At 32.8% G+C, this 19,456-nt stretch overlaps 1 protein-coding gene across 1 annotated transcript in view; it reads left to right on the top strand.

Moving 5' to 3' along the window:
- The window catches only part of slo (calcium-activated potassium channel slo), a 537,563-nt gene that overhangs the window by 497,491 nt on the left and 20,616 nt on the right, over positions 1–19,456 (top strand). The window contains exons 20-24 of the mRNA XM_075360629.1: positions 1,507–1,678; positions 3,269–3,493; positions 6,684–6,867; positions 13,981–14,097; positions 18,878–19,014. Of these exons, the coding sequence (XP_075216744.1) occupies positions 1,507–1,678; positions 3,269–3,493; positions 6,684–6,867; positions 13,981–14,097; positions 18,878–19,014 (835 nt within the window). The remainder of the gene's footprint in view (positions 1–1,506; positions 1,679–3,268; positions 3,494–6,683; positions 6,868–13,980; positions 14,098–18,877; positions 19,015–19,456) is intronic.

Here is a 19,456-nt window from a genome sequence, read left to right as displayed (position 1 = left end):
TGTTGGTGTGTGTGTGTGTGTGTGTGTGTGTGTGTGTGTGTGTGTGTGTGTGTGTGTGTGTATTTGCACACATAGATATGAATATATGCATATGGATTGTTGAAAAACTTTTGATATAAAAGGCTTTGTTAATATATTTATATTAAAGTTCTATTGTTATGCCATGATGATAGAAGTTATAGCTTTTATATCTTTGAAAACTGTGAAGTACTCACAAAGAATAGTCATAACAAATGCAATAAAAAGCTGTTAAAAACTTTTTCATACAATTCTTAGCACCTATACATTTATTAATTACATAAACAAATTTCATTTGTTGTTAACAGATTTGTTGTTATAACAGGTAAGATGGGGTGTGAACTATGCGTGATATATGAAAAATAAAGTAAGCGTAGGATGAAAATAAACAGTGTGAGAAGTGCATTTGCCATTGTTATTGAAAATATAATAGTTCATGTCTAACTTTAGTTGTTGTATTATGAGTATTTTATGTTCTAAAATCCTTTATGTTGGAAATTTTTATTTTTTATTGGGCAAGAAGATAATAACAGTTTATTTGATAACCATAAATTCTAATTAATGTTTTTTGTAAGATTATGCCTTATAGGATAATAAATTAACTAACTTAACATTTACGTTGAATACTTTTTTATTGACTGTTTATTATAACTTGTCATAATGTGCTTTAATAATTCGTACTAAATATCACTCTTAAACACACATTTAAATAAATGTTGTGTTTCTGCTGAATATTTATTTGTACGTTTATATTTTTCTTGTAGTTTTGAGATTTTTAGTTCTTTTATTTTTTGATGATTGACCTATTTTTACTACCGAATTTCTAAATAAGTTCTCTTATGGTAGCTACTATATTGACTGCGGTGATTGCTATAGTCATTCGCCACAAAAATACGTTATAGGATGCAAGGAAACTGCATTCAAGAGAGAGTAGCTGTACTGCTGAAAACTTGTTTGTTAATGTTGTAAAGTCGGTACAATAACGTAAAGTCATTGGTACTTTATCCTTTGTTCTTCAGTTTTTAAGGTGCTACTCTCTGAGACATTCCAGTGTTGAAGAACCATCAAGTTGTGAAATGTACGATTTATGTCTTATTCAGGTTCCAGCAAAATAAAAAAAAAATTTAGAAAGGGAATGACTAAATTACCTTTTGAGCGTGGAGTAAAGTCAGATTAAAATGCACTTTAAATTTTTACATTTTAGTGAAGATTAGTAGTTAGTCCTTTTAATGTAAATTAAATGTTAAACAATGTAAACTAATTGTCCTCGTTTATATTAAATCACCCAGTTCTTGATGGCTTTTCATATTTAGGACGAATCGCTGAAAAGTATTTGATATACATAAATTAATGCTAATAGTATTAATGGTTGAAAAGGATAATAGATAAATGCTATCAAAAAGAATATTTGATTAGATACATATTGCATATTATTAAAAATATTATTTGAATGATTTATTTAACATTATTTATTGGAATTTTCAACAGGCCAACACAAAGAGGTACACCTGGTAACAATGTCAACAACAATGGCGGCCTTACTGTTGGCATTGCTGATGATCAGGCCAAAGATTTTGACTTCGAAAAGACTGAAATGAAGTATGACTCAACAGGAATGTTCCATTGGAGTCCAGCAAAGAACCTCGAAGACTGCATTTTGGTATTTTTTAAGTTCTGTTTTAATAAATTTTTTTTTATAATCAAATTTAAAGTAAACCAGTAAGTAACTATGAAAATCCATGGGTGTATAAAATGAATAATGTTTTTATCACTTCGATGTCACAAAATTTTAGCATGTTACTAAATAAAAATTGGTTTGGGAACATTGAGAGAATGAGTTGTGATATGATGTTCTTGAAACAGTTCTCCAGTAAAAAAGGAAGGGTAAACCCAAGAAACAATGATTAGTTAAAGAGAAGAAGAATTTGGCTGTGTTTGAGGGGAAGAATAGAAGGAAATGGTGGCTAGAATAGTGTGGAAGGTTATCATGAAAAAGGCCAAAGGGGCTTGTACTGCCAAACAAATATTGAAATGTCATATTTCTAAACCTTCGGTTGTCAACTTAAATTGTGTCATATTCTTTGCAATTTTGTAATATTACTGTAGCCTAAGAAAAAAATAAAAAAGGACTGTTAAATAGTTTTTTACAAAAAAAAAATTAACTCTCAAATATTTTATAAAACTTTATTTTAAAATTAGAATATTTATATAAAAAGTGTTCCAAAATAAATTAGAAGTAATTTAACTTTAAATAGTGAAAAATTTGCTATAGTAAAAAAATGCCTGGATTGGATAAACAGTTGATACATGTGGAGAAAAAAGTGATATTAAAAAACATTATAAACGTATTTCTGTATGTTAAACTAGAAATATGACTGTTTGCTTTATGGTCTGACATGGAACTCTGAATATTATGCAAATATGTTGAATCAGATTGTTATATTTCATCATAAATTATTATATATGTTTATTGATTGAAAAATGTACTAAACATTACAGATGGATTTTTATAAGACTACCAAACCTCTACATGTTTGTAAAAAGTGTGGAGTATAGATAAAATAGCCTATGCATAATGTTATAGACTTGGCATTTTTGGTTCTATAACTTTTAATGTAACAAGCTTGATCTTTCAAATAGTAATTAATTTACATAAGTGATACTTAAACATATTTCTGCTTGTATCACATTTTATTTTTAATAATTTTTTTTAAACACATAATAAATGCACATTAATGCACTGGATACTCTCAGATATTTTATAAAATAAATGTAAATGTACAAAATCATGAAGTAAATCTTATGAACATTGACTGTAAATTTCTATCTGTAATTTGTTACATAATTAAATGTGTCATAAATGATTAATACATTATTACGTTAATTTTATTTCAAGATTAAAGTTGTGGTGTACTTATTATTACATAATATGATGTATTTCTTATTATCCTATTTAACTACGCTGATAAAAATGATCTTATTTAATTATAGTTTTCTTAATGAACCAGTCCATCTTTTCACTCTCAGTAGTATGATTGACTAATATTGAGTTTTAAATGAATTATTAAGGACTCTAAAATGTTTTACATTCCTGTTTGAAGTATTTGATACACTTGATTTTTTTCTCTAAAAGGAATTTTATTTAAATTGAACTGTTTTTAGCTTCATTGTACTATAATGCTTTAAAATAAAGCATTATAGTATATGCGTTATACTATATTTTAACTAATTTAGTTAATTTTTTTCACAGGATCGAAACCAAGCGGCAATGACTGTGTTAAATGGCCATGTTGTGGTATGCCTGTTTGCTGATCCAGACTCGCCTCTCATTGGTCTTCGTAATTTAGTAATGCCATTGAGAGCAAGTAATTTCCATTATCATGAATTAAAACATGTTGTTATTGTTGGTGCTGTGGATTATATTCGACGTGAATGGAAGATGTTACAGAATCTACCTAAAATATCTGTGCTCAATGTAAGTTTTGTTACCATTTTGAATGACATGCTGAAATTTTTAGTACGTTAATTAAGGGACAGAATTAATAAGTTCTTATGGTTTTTGACCTGAAAAATCGAATAAAATAACTCAGAATCATATCTTCCTGATTTTTTTGAGAAATCTGGAGTAAAATCAATAAATTGGGGCAAGAAAACCCTGTTTTTTATGTTTGATGTACAATAACTTTGTTAAATGGGTAATAAACATGTAAAACTTGTAAAACAAAACTTGTAGAGAATTTAATTTTAAACAAAATGGTGTAAAATAATTTGAATAAAAGAAAAGTTAGAAAAATTCAAATTTTATTTAGAAACAGTACTTTAGACCAAAGTACCACTCTATACGTACCAGTTTTAATAATGTTCAAAAATGAGCCCACCATTTTCAACACATTTCTTGGCAAGTTTCTGTACTGCATTTGTTGGTCTTTTTAGTTATTTAGGGCTGTCTTTATGTTGCTCAGCTGTATCTATAATATGGTCAATTAATTCCTCATGAGAATATATTTTTGTTTTGTATACAATATTTTACATCCATCTTCAAATGCAAAAATCTAAAGGTGTTAGATCAGATGATCTTGGTGGCCAGGTATGTAGATCTCCACAATTGATCCATTTTTCAGGGAAATTATGATTTAAGCAAGTGGAAAAATGGCATAAGAGAAGTGGGGAGGTGCACATTGTGCTGGAAGTACACTTTGTTATTAAGGTGTTTGCATATATGTCATTTTACAAACCTAAAAATACTTGTTTTTGATACCGAATTTTGTGTGTTATGTCAAACACTTTAAACATTACTGGAGTTACAGTTTTGGGACTTATTTCATTTTATTTTCCAGCTCAAATTACATAAGAAACCGCAAATTTAATCCATAATTTGGGTCCTAGAAATTTAAATTTAATTTAAAATTCTTATTCAAATTTATTAATTTGAGTCCTGAAATTGAGTCTCTATTTATTAAATAAATAAATAAATAAATTAATTAATTATTAATAATTAATTAATTGAGTCTCTATTTCTTTGTGGGACTTTCTGTTTACAATGATGTAATATATAACACTATATAACATTGTATTTATCATGTATCTTTTTATATATATATATATAATATTATATCAGAAGAATTTCATTAAGAACAATTAAATAAGTGTTCTTATCATGGAGTTTATTAGAACTTCATCGGTAAGAGGTGACGAAGTCAACGAACTACATTTACAGTTCTAAGCATGACCTAACCTAACAGTGAAATGAAAATGGAAAAAAAAATTAGCGTGCAAACATTATACTTCAGTTCATTTAGATTAGTAATAAAGAATACTTTTAAAAAATACCTCAAATTTTGTTAGACAATGTTTTTTTTCATTTGAAGAACCACAGGACTCGAATATATCATTTTATTCATTTTTTTAATGTACTTTTACAAATTGCACCGCTAGATAGATACTTGATAGTACTAGGTAGCATACCAAAACTTGATAATCTACTTGAAATAATAAAATTTAAAAGAAAATTTACTACAGCTAGCTTTAATAGCAAATGCTGTTATGTAAATGAAAGTACTGCAGATGAAACAATTTTTTTAATTCCCATCACTTCTTTACAAAAAAATAAAAGTATTGGTTTACAAGAGATTATACTAGTTTTATAAAAAAAGGAAAAATATGGTTTGAAGTGAATGATATGACTATCAAGAAAAAAAATTGGCCGTGAAATTCAATTTGTTTGTTCTAAGGCAGTCAATTTAAATAATAAATTCGTAAGATAATCAGTAATTCATTAAAAAAAAATATAAGAATCTAACAAAATGCAGTGATATCCAAAAAACTTGCAATGAAATTGTAAACCGTACAGTAAAAGTCTCGCAGATATCATTTTTTCTGGTCAAAAAACAAAAATTTCTGTAATATAAATAAAACTGTTTTTAACAAAAAAATACTGCTGATATCAAAAAAGGTAAGACACTACATTTCTATTATCCAAATCTGTTATTAATTTAGAATTTTTGTTTAAAAAAAAATGTATGTAACAGACAATAGAAATACATTAATAGATAAAAAAAACAGTGTTTAAGCATTCCATATAATAAACAAACAAAAGAAAAATTTGTTACAAAACTCTTAGTGGCCCAATTTCAGTTATATGTAATACATATCACATTTACAGAAATAATACAATTCTTATATTATTTTTGTTTAGTAAATGAAATCAGGCCGGTAACAGTTTTGTAACAAATTTTTCTATTTTTTGCTTATTATATAGAATGCTTAAACATTGTTTATTATCTATTTTGTTTTTTTAAAGAAAATTCTAAATTAATAACAGATTTTGATAATAGAATTGTATTTTCCTATCATTTGATATCAGTATCGTTTTGTTAAAAAGTTTTATTTATATTACAGAAATGTTTGTTTTTTGAGCATAAGAAATGATGTCTGCGAGATTCTTACCATACAGTTTACAATTTCATTGTAATTTTTTTGGATTAGAGAATACTTATGATTTAATAAGACTCACTTATTTGACACTTTAATTAACATTTATTATGATTTAATAAGTGTTCTAATTAAAGAACCTATTTTTTTTATAAAAGAACTCTACATTTTGGTACTGGTTATCATCTCCAATTTTAATTAAAGTTAGAAGTATATTGTATATACATATAAAACAGAATGAAAGTATTTAGTGTACTATTTAGATTTACTTGGTTGTTGAGAAAGTAAAATACTTGTACAATACAATATGTGTTGGCAAAGAAGATAAATTTTTTTGGTGGCTTTGATATTTTTAATACTTTACATTATTAATGCAAACTGTCTACTTAATGTCAGAACCATTCTTGCGATATTTATATGATTTGTATTCATCTGATAGATATTTTAATGTTCACCCAAGCAGTAATCCGTTAATAATGTAGTTTTACATAAAATTTTTCCCAGTTAAAATGTATGAAAATTGGTGGTTCATGATAAAACAGAAATGGACTATTTTAAGTCCACTGCATCTATTAAAATCTTTAATCACAAAATCTTTAAATTTTCTATATTGAATTCTATCGCATTGATTATAAGATGAATTGATTATATTTTATTATTAAAAATTGGTGATTATTTGTGATAATAAAAGTAGTATTTGGTGTTATGGAATAGTTTTTATTTCAATGTTTTAGGGCTCTCCTCTCAGCAGAGCAGATCTCCGTGCTGTGAATGTGAATCTCTGTGATATGTGTGTTATACTTTCTGCCAAAGTACCTAGTAATGATGACCCAACACTAGCTGATAAAGAAGCTATCTTAGCTTCTTTAAATATCAAGGCTATGACATTTGATGATACAATTGGTGTATTAAGTCAAGGTAAGTAACTATAGAAACTTTTCCTGTTCATTAAATTTATACAGTAATATGCTAAAAATCTAAGTTAACTGATTATAGGTGGTTACAATTTCCCATAATCTGAATTATTGAAAAAGTAAAAATGATATGATATAGACATCATATCACTGACTATCAACAGTGGTGTACCAACAGTGTTGTTAAAAATATTCTTAAAATACCACATTAAGAAAAAGATACTATTTGCTATATAAAAAACTCTACTTAAAATGTTTCCTTTCTTTTCATCAGAAAGATAAGACTCACTTATGTTTTCATAATGTTATGTTATGTTATGTTTTCAAGTTTTATTTATCCTCAAAAAAGATGAAACAATCCTATTTAGGTAATTGTGCTACCCATTACTGTCCATAATAGAAAAAAAAATTGAATGCGTTCTGTTCAAAAAGTTTTCAAATTGCTGTTATTGTATGCTAGTGTGAAATTGTAGCATTACATGGTATATTAACAAACATTAAAATAAGATAGTTTTAAATGGTGGTTTTAATTAAATTTGGTAAAGTGTATGACATCTTTTGTGAGTAATCTGGTATCAGTTGCATTTTGCTAGTGTGATTATTCATTGAGCTTGGTCATGTGTGCATAGTGTGTTTCATATACTAACAATGAATGCAGTTTTATATGAAAATTATAATGTTTCATAGTTAAATAAAGTTTCAATTATAAAGTTTTAAGTAAAATTCACATTTTAAACGGACTGACTCCCACTAACTCCTTCTACTAAGCACATACTTACAAGTCAATTCAGGGGTGAGCCAACTCAACTCCAGACTCTGTCGGACAACGTCCCACCTATATTGATATTGATATTGATAGATAGTATGTTCAGGTGTGTCTAACATACTGCAGTACCTGCACTCAGGGGATTCTTGCTTACTAAAGCGATGGACGTAGACCTCAAAATCCCCACGTCCAGTCAAAAGCTGGGAAAGTAGAAGCCCACCTCGCCAAAGCCTCTTTGCACCCAGTCATGTACCCGTAGAATTATTCACCTCGTTCTTTCTCCTGTTGTGGAGGCACATCACTCATCTTGCCACTCATCAAGTAAAACCCATCTAGCCTCAGTCTTAGGCATTCCATGATAGCATCTGGCCCTCAGTTTCACTGGAAGAATACCTGTAATTACTTCAATTGTGTTCCTAGACACTGTTCTATAGGAGGCTGCTACACTAATCACCACACACCTCTGTATCGCCGATATCTTATCCACATTCTTCTTCTTCTGGAAAGCCTCTTCCCAAGCTGGGGCTGCATAAAATGTAATCAAAGAGGTGCTGCCAGATTAAGCCACCTTCTGGATGCACATGGTTACGGTGATTACTCATGAGCCGACTCAGCTTAACAATAGTCTCTTTAGCAGACTCAGTGACCTTTATAAGTTCATTGTATAAGCAACTTGTTTCCAACCACATGCCGAAATATTTTACGGACCTTGACATAGAATATTAGTATCTTCAATTCGGTTCCTCCTGACGAGTGCAACTGGTGATGTTAAAAAAATTTGGACTCGTACATTTTACCTCCCCCCGACCTGCCCAAATTTTTGGGGCCCCTATTATATCGTGTGGGTACTTGTTGGATACGGAATTGTCCACTGAGTACAGCTGTGGATAATGCGTCGCAGAGGGTCTCTTCCAACGGAAGAAATGTTCGCTCAAAGTGCTGGCACCTCTAAAACTGCGGTAATGAAGAAAGTGAAGGAAACTAAGGGCAAGAAGCGATTCAGACAAGGTTCCTCAGAGGAAGAGGAGTCTAATCCAAATAGTTTGGATAGTATCACCTATCAGCTGGGTATAGTAATGATGGCTTTAAAGCAGCATATGGGTCCCGGTCTCTCGAAATATATTGGAGAACATGAGGTGGAGTTAAAAAAGATATATATGGGATTAAAGGCCTTAACAGAGATGTCACCTCCGTTGAATGTGGTGACCCAGGCTACGCAGACTGAGGCCGTATCGACCACTGAACAGACAGATATATTAAATATGGAACTAACTGATGAGGAATTGATTGAAAAATTGCTGCAGAGATGGTCCACATGGGCCATGGGAAGATGTAACTTGGTTTCCTTCCCTATTGATGGACATAAGGACACGTGTCAGTTCGTGGATATTACTAAGTCAAGGAGGGGCTATGACTGAACAAGTAAAATCTGGAATGATAGCACACGATGTCTCTTCTACGATGGTAGATCTGGACGAGGATGCTAGACAGAGAAATAAGGTTACTATATTTTATGATTCGACTGAGGGTGACAAGCAAATTGCCGGATGCGTGTTAAGAGCACATAGAAGAGTACTGACTAGATCAACTGGCGCCATATACATTCTGCCTGGTGGTCCCCACGGTAATATAATTAAAAAGATGTTGATTTATCTACATAGGACTACTGATGTGTTGGTCTCTCTGGTGGACCCCAGGAAGGCTGACACAAGCTGAACGCGGTCACGGTCAGCTTCAAGACGTCGCTTCACACCTCCCGTTGAGGGAAGCAAAACAGTGGTTGTAAAGGCTCAAGGCAAATCTTTTGCCGATCTTCTCAGAACTGTCAAAAATACTGTGACTAAGGAGGAGGCCGGCGAGGTCCTGTTTCTTAGAAAAGGCAAGAATGACGAGTTGGAGGTCCGTATTAAGGGGGCAGACAGTGCTGCCCAATTTACGACCACATTACGTGATAGAACTGCTGAGTTGCAAGTGGACATGAGGACCAAAGGCGACAGGCGTGCTGTCGCTCATATCAAGGATCTCAACTCGGACACGACAGAAAGAGACATTAATGATGCAATTGTTGCCGTGGTTGGTGCGACTGAGACTTTTAGGGTTATGTCACTAAGGCACGCATATGGAAACACCCGTAATGCTACCGTAATTACAAATCACAGAACTGCGACAAGGCTGGTGGCTAACAGGCTTAAGATAGGTTGGGTCCACTGTAGGGCATACATTCGCACTGATAATGATAAGTGTCATAGATGCTGGTCCACAGGACATAAGAACTCAGACTGCAAAGGACCGGATAGATCTGCCCTCTGTTTCAAGTGCGGCGAGAAGGGACACATCATTAGGGACTGTAGAGAAGCCATTAAGTGCCTGGACTGTGGCAGTAGAAATCACCGCACTGGAGGCGTGAAGTGCGGATCTGAAGCCCATGCCTAGATTACTATTATCTAATGAGATAATAGTAAGAGCTGAGAGAGCTATCTCTCCCAGGCTGACTTGGTGATTACTACTGAGCCTAACAGGAATGTCGCTGCTTGTCATGACTGGATAGCGGACATCAAAGGCGATGTGGCAATCAAGAATTGCAGTAATAGACACGCTTGGCAGTTGCATCGCCGTGATGAAGGAATTTTGTCAATTATACTGACTGAGTTTGTCTTAGTAACCGGTTACGTTAGTCCCAATATTGATCTCGAGGACTAAGAGACATACATTGGCAAACTAATGAGTATAATCATCAGACGCCCAAAAGAGTCATTTTAATGGGAGATTTCAATTGCAAAGCAATAATCGCTGGCAGTGACTTTACTAACAACAGAGGGCAGATATTTGTGGATATGATGATGACCACAGGATTGACTTGCCTGAATGATGGGACTCACACCTATGAGGCGAGAGGTCATCAATCAGTACTTGACCTAACTTTGGTGGATAATAGATGGAGTCTTTCCTGTTTCCGTTGGAGCGTTCTAAAAGCCGAAACTGGAAGTGATCACTTAGCTACATTATTATTCTTCACGATGACCGATCGGAAAACAAGAGAATACCTGTCTTGTCGAGACTATCCAATAGGCAGGTTGAAATAGTGGTGGACAGGGTAGCCCGCAAGTTGTCGGATGGGAGGGAAGTTACACCGTTCGTACTACAGGACCTTATAGGTGCGGAAATGGCGAGGATGCCCCACAACAACAGGGGGCATCAGCTGGCTTACTGTTGGACTACTGACCAGAGACGGACCTTACAGTATTGGCGTAGGAAAAAATACAGACTATGCAGAGTTGGAGGTGATGCTTTTAACCACGCCACGAGTATGTTCACAGAAGCTAGGCGGACATTAAATCAGCTAATCAAGACAGCAAGAAACGGTGCTGGAAAGAGATATGCGGGGAGCTCGACTCAGACCCATGGGAGGGCATATCAGATAGTTACTGGTAAACTGGGAAGACGATTGCCCCTCCTTACGGCGGAGACCGCTGTGGAACAGCTAAACAGGCTTTTTCCGGTACCTGAACAGGACCCTCTGGAATTGGTGAATTGCGATGCCGGTCGTTTCACGCAGCAAGAAGTTGCCTTGGCTGTGTCAAGACTTAAGGAAAAAAAGAGCCCAGGACCTGATGGCATTCCTCCCGCGATTCTCAAGGGACTTTTTAAAAGGGTCCCTTGGGAGATAACTGAAGCGGCCAATTTTGGTGCCCAAAATAAGATGTTTCCTAAATGCTGGAAATCCTCAAGGACGGTGTTTCTACCAAAGAATACTGCTGGTTCTTCTAAGATTGGATACCGTCTGCTCTGCCTCATTAATGGAATGGGCAAAGTGGCAGAACGACTTATTGCAAACAAGTTAATACAAGAACTGAATAACAGCGACGGGCTGCATAAGAATCAGTATGGTTTTATTAAAGGAAAATCCGGCCTGGATGCCATGAACAAAATAACTAAATGGGCTATTTAAGTAAAAAGCGGAACATGGTGGACCAGAGCGATACCGTTATTAATAACTCTAGACATTAAGAACGCTTTCGGTTCTGTCAGATGGGCTACGATTATTACAGCACTCAACAAAAGAAATGTAAGCGCTGGTCTTCGGAGAAGATTGCTGAGTATCTCTCAGACAGATGGACAAGGGTAAACACGTGGGAGGATACACTGAATTATCAAATCCATGGTGGTGTCCCTCAAGGATCAGTCCTGGGGCCACTTTTGTGGCTAATTGCTTTCGACGACTACTGCGATTGCAGATGCCAGCCAGGACTGAGGTTGTCGCATACGCTGATGACTTAGCTATCATGGTCAATGCCAAGACTGAGCTAGAACTTGAGACCTTTGGAAATAGAGTACTTGAAACTGTATGCGATTGGCTCACTGAACATGGACTGGGATTATCTCTGGTCAAATTCGAGTACATAATGATTGCGGGTAGAAGAAATATTTGAGACCTCGACTTGTGGATTGGAGAACATAGATTAAGAAGGGTGGCACATACTAAATATCTTGGCCTAATAATAGATAAGTCCTTCAATTTTGGTTTACACATCGCTGAGAGATGTAAATCTGCTGAAACAACTCTCAAAGCCATATTGATATTAATGACTGGACGTGAAGCACCACGATCATCTAAACATAGGGTTTTAGTCTCCGCATGCACCTCGGCTTTATTGTATGCTGCACCTGTTTGGTATAGAGCCATATTCACGCAAAGGAATGCTAAACGATTGAGGAGTCTATATAGACAGGCTCTAGTTGGGGTGATGTTCGGATACCGCACAATATCTTATGAGACGGCGTGCGTTCTGGCAAAACCCATAGAACTCCAGGTTTTGGAACGCTGGCTTCGCTTTCAGGGCATGGAACGGGGTGATGCTTCTGAAGTGGTTATGCAGGCATGGCAGCGTAGATGGAGTCAACATGAGGGGGCTATGTGGACAAAAAGGTTGATTTCAGACATTAGCCAATGGGTCAAACGAAAGCATGGCGAGGTCAATTACTATGTCTCTCAGATGTTCTCTGGACATGGGAATTTCGAGCAATATTTATTCCGCTTTGGCAAAAGAAGCTCTCCATGTTGTTGGTACTGTGACGCGATGACACAGCTGAGCATACAATATTTGAATGCGATAAATGGACAACACTTAGGTTTTGCACGGGAATACAGAATCTCATACCCGAGGAACTAATCAGCTTCATATTGAGTTCTAGACAAAATTGGAATAATTTTGAAAAATTCTCCTTTTTAGTTTTAAAAGAGAAAAATGATACTGAAAGACGTATGGGGTACTAATAAAGACTGAAGTAATTGTAGAACTAGGATATTCATGAGTATTTTCTCTTTATGAAAGCTACGACCGCGAGTAGGCGTTACGAGATCGGACTGGGAATGTAAAGACCGAGACCCGGCTTCGTAGTTGGTGGTTGGGAACGACATAGTCGGGCCTGGCTTACCGTCTGCGGGGTTAGAGGCAGGCAACACCAAAAGACCGAGACCCGGTTCCCGGGGCTGGGGCTGGGGACGGCATAGCCGGACTCGGTTCCTGCCCTGGGAATTTGAGGCAGGCAATGTAAAGAAAACAAAAAGAAAAGATCTGACCGGGAGGGCTGACCTACCGTGTCGGACATACAACCGGTGGGTGGGGAGGCCTCCTTTGAGTAAAAGGACACTTTCTCGGGCTGCGTATACTTAATTGGATAACCGGCCCGAGGGAGTAGGAAAAAAAAAAGATTCAAACCTCTTGTCTTTAACCACAAATCTGTTTGCCTGACCACTAAATTAGCAGCCTCTTCAACTTCCAGCTCAATGTCGGCAACTAGGAAAGCCAGGTCAATGACATAGACCATCAACTCAACATCCCTATGGAATCTTTCATTTGTATAGACATATATATCATTTGATATAAACAATCATTGTTTTGATATTGACAGAGTTAAAATAAATTCCTAAATATATTGTTGAATATAATTATTTTAACGTAAATAAATTTTAGTAAATTGTAATAACTGAATAAAAAAGGGTGTATTCCTTATTCAGTTAAGGTACTTTTACTCAATCATTTCAAACAGTTTAACGTGTATGCTGTAAATAGAAAAGGAAATATTTAAATATCTTACTGCAATATTCCACAATTAGCAACAAATGTTTGTAACAAGTAGTAATTCTATGTTTCTTTATATTAAATTCGGTGTTATTGAGGAAATTTTAATGAAGTCAAGTATCGTGTGTCTATAAAGAATTGTTTAAAAGACTTTTAAAAATATGGATTTTAAATTCTTAAAATGTTAATAATTTAATGTATCTTCAATGTGGTATTTCGAACTGAAAGTTCATATTTTTTATTTCACTATTCTCTCTATTAATTGCAGATGAATCAGGTGTAGTATCAGCTCGTAATGAACATGATAATTTAACTCCTGTTGGTGGTCCGATAGTTCTACAAAGAAGAGGTTCTGTGTATGGGGCCAATGTTCCTATGATAACTGGTAATTTTTTTTTATTGTATGTATTTTTCAATTTATATATGTGTATTTACATTCATGAAAAAAAAAATTAAGCAGAAAACATAGCTCAGGTTTATTAACATTGTTTTATTTCCAAGCAATTTTAACTACCTTTTATTATTTGCTAAATGGATACTATTGAAATCATATTCTTATTTTTCAGATGAGCAGTTTAATATAGTTGTTCTTCATACCAGGTGTGCAAATATGAAACTGGAATTTTTGTATAGAAAATATACGTTTGTTGTATGAAAATGATAAAAAATATTTTATTCAAAATATTGTCTGTTGCTAGCCATACATTTTTCGCATCTCTCTGACAATTAATTTATAAATGCCATGCCAAAAAGCTGTTGCTCTTTTGAGGCAAACCAGTCACCGATCCATTTTCGTACACTTTCATAAGAAGTGAAGCACTGCTCAGCAAGTGCGTGTCCCATCGGTGGAAATGAATAATAGTCAGACAAAGCCAAGTCTTTGCCGCATGCAAAAGTATTTCCCAACTCAACACCTCAATCGTTTCCTTGACTGGTAATGGTTTCACCAGGTTTTAGCAGCTCATAATAGACCACATCCTTCTGATCCCACCAAACACAGAGCATTGTCTTCTTTCCATAGCGTTTTGGCCTGGAAATTGATGTGGATTGTTTGCCTGAAGTTACCCATGATCTTTTACGCTTGGGATTCTCAAAATATATCCACTTTTCATCACTTGTCACAATTCGATGGAGAAATGACTTTTTTTTGCATTTTGCAAGTGGTTTTTTTGGTTTTCTTGCTGTTTTTCATTCAGTTCATGTGAAATTCATTTTCCCATCTTTCCCATGGCTTTCAAACGTATGGAAATGGCTTCTTATGTTACATTTAATTGTTCCGCGAGTTGTTGTTGCATTTGAGCATAATCCTCAGCCAACAATACTTGCAATTTGCTGTCTTCAAACTTTTTGGTGGTCTTCCATGTTTTTCGTTTCTCATGTCAAAATCATCATGTTTGAATTTTTTTTTTTTAAATCACTCAAAGCACTGTGATTTACCAAGAGCATCCCCACCGTAAGCTTTGTCAAGCACTTGATATGATTCTGCAGCAGTTTTCTTTAAGTGGTAACAAAAAACCAATGCTGCCCATAAATCGCAGTTTGTAGGTACAAAACTTGGCATGTTCAACGTTAATTAAAATTATTGTGTTGTATGAAATTTGTATTGTAGAGTTGAAAACCTTTGTCAGCTGTCAAAGAAATAAAATGTTGCCAATGATACACGGTTTGACGGTAACTACATTGATAGCTAGGGCCATCTATGGCCAAATTCCAATTTCATATTTACACACCTGGTAAAATTTTAAGTTTTGAAATAGGTTGGGCATTATTTTAGAACAAGATACCTTGTTATTTAAGTTATCATTCATTATTTTCAAAAAATTATTGATTATGTTATTGAAAAGTAATAAGAAGTATGATATCCTTCTTATCTAATTTGAATCTCTGGGTAAAAAAGCATTGTGATATTTACCATGAATTTTCAGAACTGAAGTCTTGTAAATATACCATACTTACTTGCCTAATTCATGCACCTAGGTTTTTAAACAATATTTTTAAAAAAATATTAAAAAATAAAGTATACAATTTAACTAATATTTTCTCACTGATTATCACATTTTAGTTTCGATATTACCTGTGTAAATTTGTTTCCTCGCATAAATCAAGTATCTACTTTTAGATAAAAAATATCAGTGAAAAAAGTGTGTGATTATGCGATTAAATACAGCAGTTGTTTCCCTTTAAAATGGTGGTGATTAAAATCATTTTCATAATGAATAATTACATATATTATATAACTCATGGTATGCGACTGAACATTTTGAAGTCCAAGTGATGAGAGATCACTTTAAATGATGTATATTTATGTTGGAAAATAACAGTCCTGCATTTATTCCATTGTAATTCTTGTTTATATTTAGGCATTATTGTAAAAGTTTATATGTTAAGAATAAGAAATATTTATTTAGTTCATACTATACTACTCAAACATGACATTAGATGAATTATAGTATAGAATTCTGATTCAACATGTCCTGAGGTCTGATGTTCTGGTATCATATTTATAAAAAAAATTCTGTAATAGTGGTCAGAAGTTGGGCACGTGAGCAAAAACAATCTGCTCAATTATAAATACAGATTATTCAGTAAAATACATTTATTCATGCATTTAAAATCATTCCTATTAAAACTTTAGATGGCATGATGTTACATTAAAATTACATTAAGATGCAAATAAATAATGTGCTAATATTTTTGAATCTTATTAAATAAACTTTTGGTAAACAATACGACCTTACATGTTAAACAAATATATTACTTTATTCAGTATCTGGCTAATAGAAAATGGATTAAAATTCTGTTAATTAATGATTGAAGATTATAGTTCTGTGCTGAATTCTTGAATATAATCAATGGTGCATAACTGCATTCACTTACACATGACTGCAAATATCTATGACACATGACTGATACTAATTATGGTACATGATTGACAGTTATTGAGTAGATTCTTTAACTCTCAAATTCCTTTCAAATTATTTAAGTTTCAGATCAGCCTCTCGCAGCCTATCAAACTTCCTCTTCTATTTTAAACATAACATTCTCAGCGATTAATGAATTAAAAGTAGTGATCAATCAGGGTTTGAAATTTTTGTTACCTGGAATTTTTGAAGACAATGGAATTAAAAGGAAAATTTGGAGTTTTATTCGAGATCTAAGTCCAGAAATAGAAATAGAATCTTGAAAAATAGTTTCCAGTACATAGCAGGCATAAAAATAAATCTCCTTTGTGTAGATGAATAAACATAATTCGTATAAGTTTAGTTTGTATAGGTGAATAAATGTTGCTTTTTTGTATGGTTTATTTTTTAATCGTTTCATGGGTACTGAAATTTAAAATGACATATACATTCTGAATTAAAAATTCTATTGTTATATGAGCAGGTTCCCAAATGTGATTAAAGTTGCAGTACACTATCTTATCTTAAGCTATTAAAATAAATATATTTTTGAATAAAATTGAATTTAAAAACTGAGACATTAATTTGTACCATATGGCATAACAGTAAAATTTGCTGTTAAAATTCAGGTTACCTTTTCATTCTTATGAAGGTAGTTTCCAATGTTAATCAACACTTAGAAACCTGAAGTGTGCTAGTAACATAGGTATTCAAAATCTTTAATTGTGTAAATGTAACCTCAGTTGGATTTAGACTATAAAGCAGCCGCCTCTGTGGCTCTCGAGTTTGAATCCCAGTCTGGCATGGCTTTTTCACACTACAAAAATTGTCGTTCATTTCATCCTCTGAAGCAATACCTAACAGTGGTCCTGGTAAAAAAAAAAAAACAGCTCTCAACTGTTTACTGGCTATTCATCCCAGCAGAAATCAATTTTATTAATCATCTTTAAAAGCTTATTCAAAACGTTTAATTCTTACTTAAGTTATTTTTATTTTTGCATTTGAATTAATGTATCAGAAATTTGATACCAAGATATCACTTAGAGGTGAAGTAAAAACAAAATTAAAGTGATATTTAAATTTCTAAAAGCTGGGAAAAAAACATCAGTTCATATTGTTCATCATGTTGACACGCAAACTGTGATATATTTTTAATAATAATAAAAAAAGAATTTAAAACATGTTTTTCTTAAAAAAAAATAAAAATACAAATAACAAAAACAAAAAAAAAAAACAATTTGGGCCAAAAATTAAAAAATAAATTTGTTTTCAAAAAAATTACTTTTAAAAATATTTTCTACATTTGCTGGATTAAAAATAAAAGCAAGGAGTGGTGGACTCTGATATACAATCACTTTATAATTAGAGCAGCTTCTTGCTTTTCTTTTTAGTCATGCATAAGTAGAAAATTCTTTTAAAAGTAATTTTCTTGAAAACATAATTATCTTTTACTTTTTAGTAGTATTGTATTTTTTGTTTCTGTTATTTATTATTTTCTTTTAAGAAAGACATGTTTCAAAAAGTTTTTTTTAAATTCTTTAATAAACAAACAAATATTGATATGCAGTTTCATTGTATATTATAACCTGGAGAATTAGTTTCCATTATTGTAAATGATACCAGTTATTTATAACAGATACTAAATCAGATGATTAGCATACATAAATTTTAGAAGGTAAATTTACAGTAGTTATATTAAAATCCACTTCTGCAGCCACTTGATCTACTCATACTGAATTAAAAGTCAAAATCAATTAGATTGATAGCTACATCTTATCAATTCAGCTCCCTTTCTCAATATGTTTCCCTTGCATCTCTGAAACTTATATTAATGTTCTACATATATATAAAATATAAAAATATTTGAAATTAACAATGGAATATTGTCATCCAACTTTTGTCACTGTGTAAAATTTCACTATTGTATGACGTTGGAAAATGAGTTTAATTAAGGTTGTAAGATTTAAGATTAAGAATACAGTTGTACCATTTTAAGTTAAAGAAAAGCATGTGAAAAGTTTTCAGATAAAAAATCAAATGGTCAAGATTTTATTAAATCGCACATTTACTTTGCTTATTTACTACTTATTAATATTAAATACAGTAATTTTACTGAATATATTATTTTACAATCAAGTTAAATCAAGAAAAAGCAGTAAAGGCTAAAATACTAGTGTTCTTTTCTGGACTCTTCACAACATGGTAATTGATTTTTTTCTGCATTAGCTTAACTAATTATGCATTTAATTCTCTTTTGTCTTTCAGAGCTTGTAAATGACAGTAATGTGCAGTTTTTGGACCAAGATGATGATGATGATCCAGACACTGAACTTTACCTCACACAGCCCTTCGCTTGTGGCACTGCCTTTGCTGTCAGTGTGTTGGATTCTCTGATGTCTACAGTATGTTATAAATTTATTACAGTTTTTTATCTTACTGGGTAATTTTTTCTTGATTAAATTATGTGTCATAAGCTAATATGCTGTCCCATTAGAATTGATTGAGAATTAAATCCCTTTATCATGATGCAGCCTTTGCATATCCATGTTAGATGGTTTTTGTAGTAAGTGACTTTTGACTTAAACATTCTTCTACCAAAACATTTTTGTTTGTATTTTTAATTTATTATTATTTACTGAAACATGGTTTTGTGTCTGGGTTCTACTTTACAGTAAATGTGCTTCTGTACTGAAAATTACAAAAACAAATTTCAAGTTTTTTCATTTTGAAGTTTCCAGGTTATAGTTTCTTATTTGATGATTAAAATTAAATTATAACTTAAAAAGCGCTTGAAGTGCTAACAAGACAGTTCACTCAAAATCACAAAGCACCTGAATTCACACT

Source organism: Lycorma delicatula, chromosome 3 (assembly GCF_047948215.1).
Source record: "Lycorma delicatula isolate Av1 chromosome 3, ASM4794821v1, whole genome shotgun sequence".
Classification (NCBI taxonomy): domain Eukaryota; kingdom Metazoa; phylum Arthropoda; class Insecta; order Hemiptera; family Fulgoridae; genus Lycorma; species Lycorma delicatula.
This window is presented reverse-complemented; position numbering and strand designations above follow the sequence as displayed.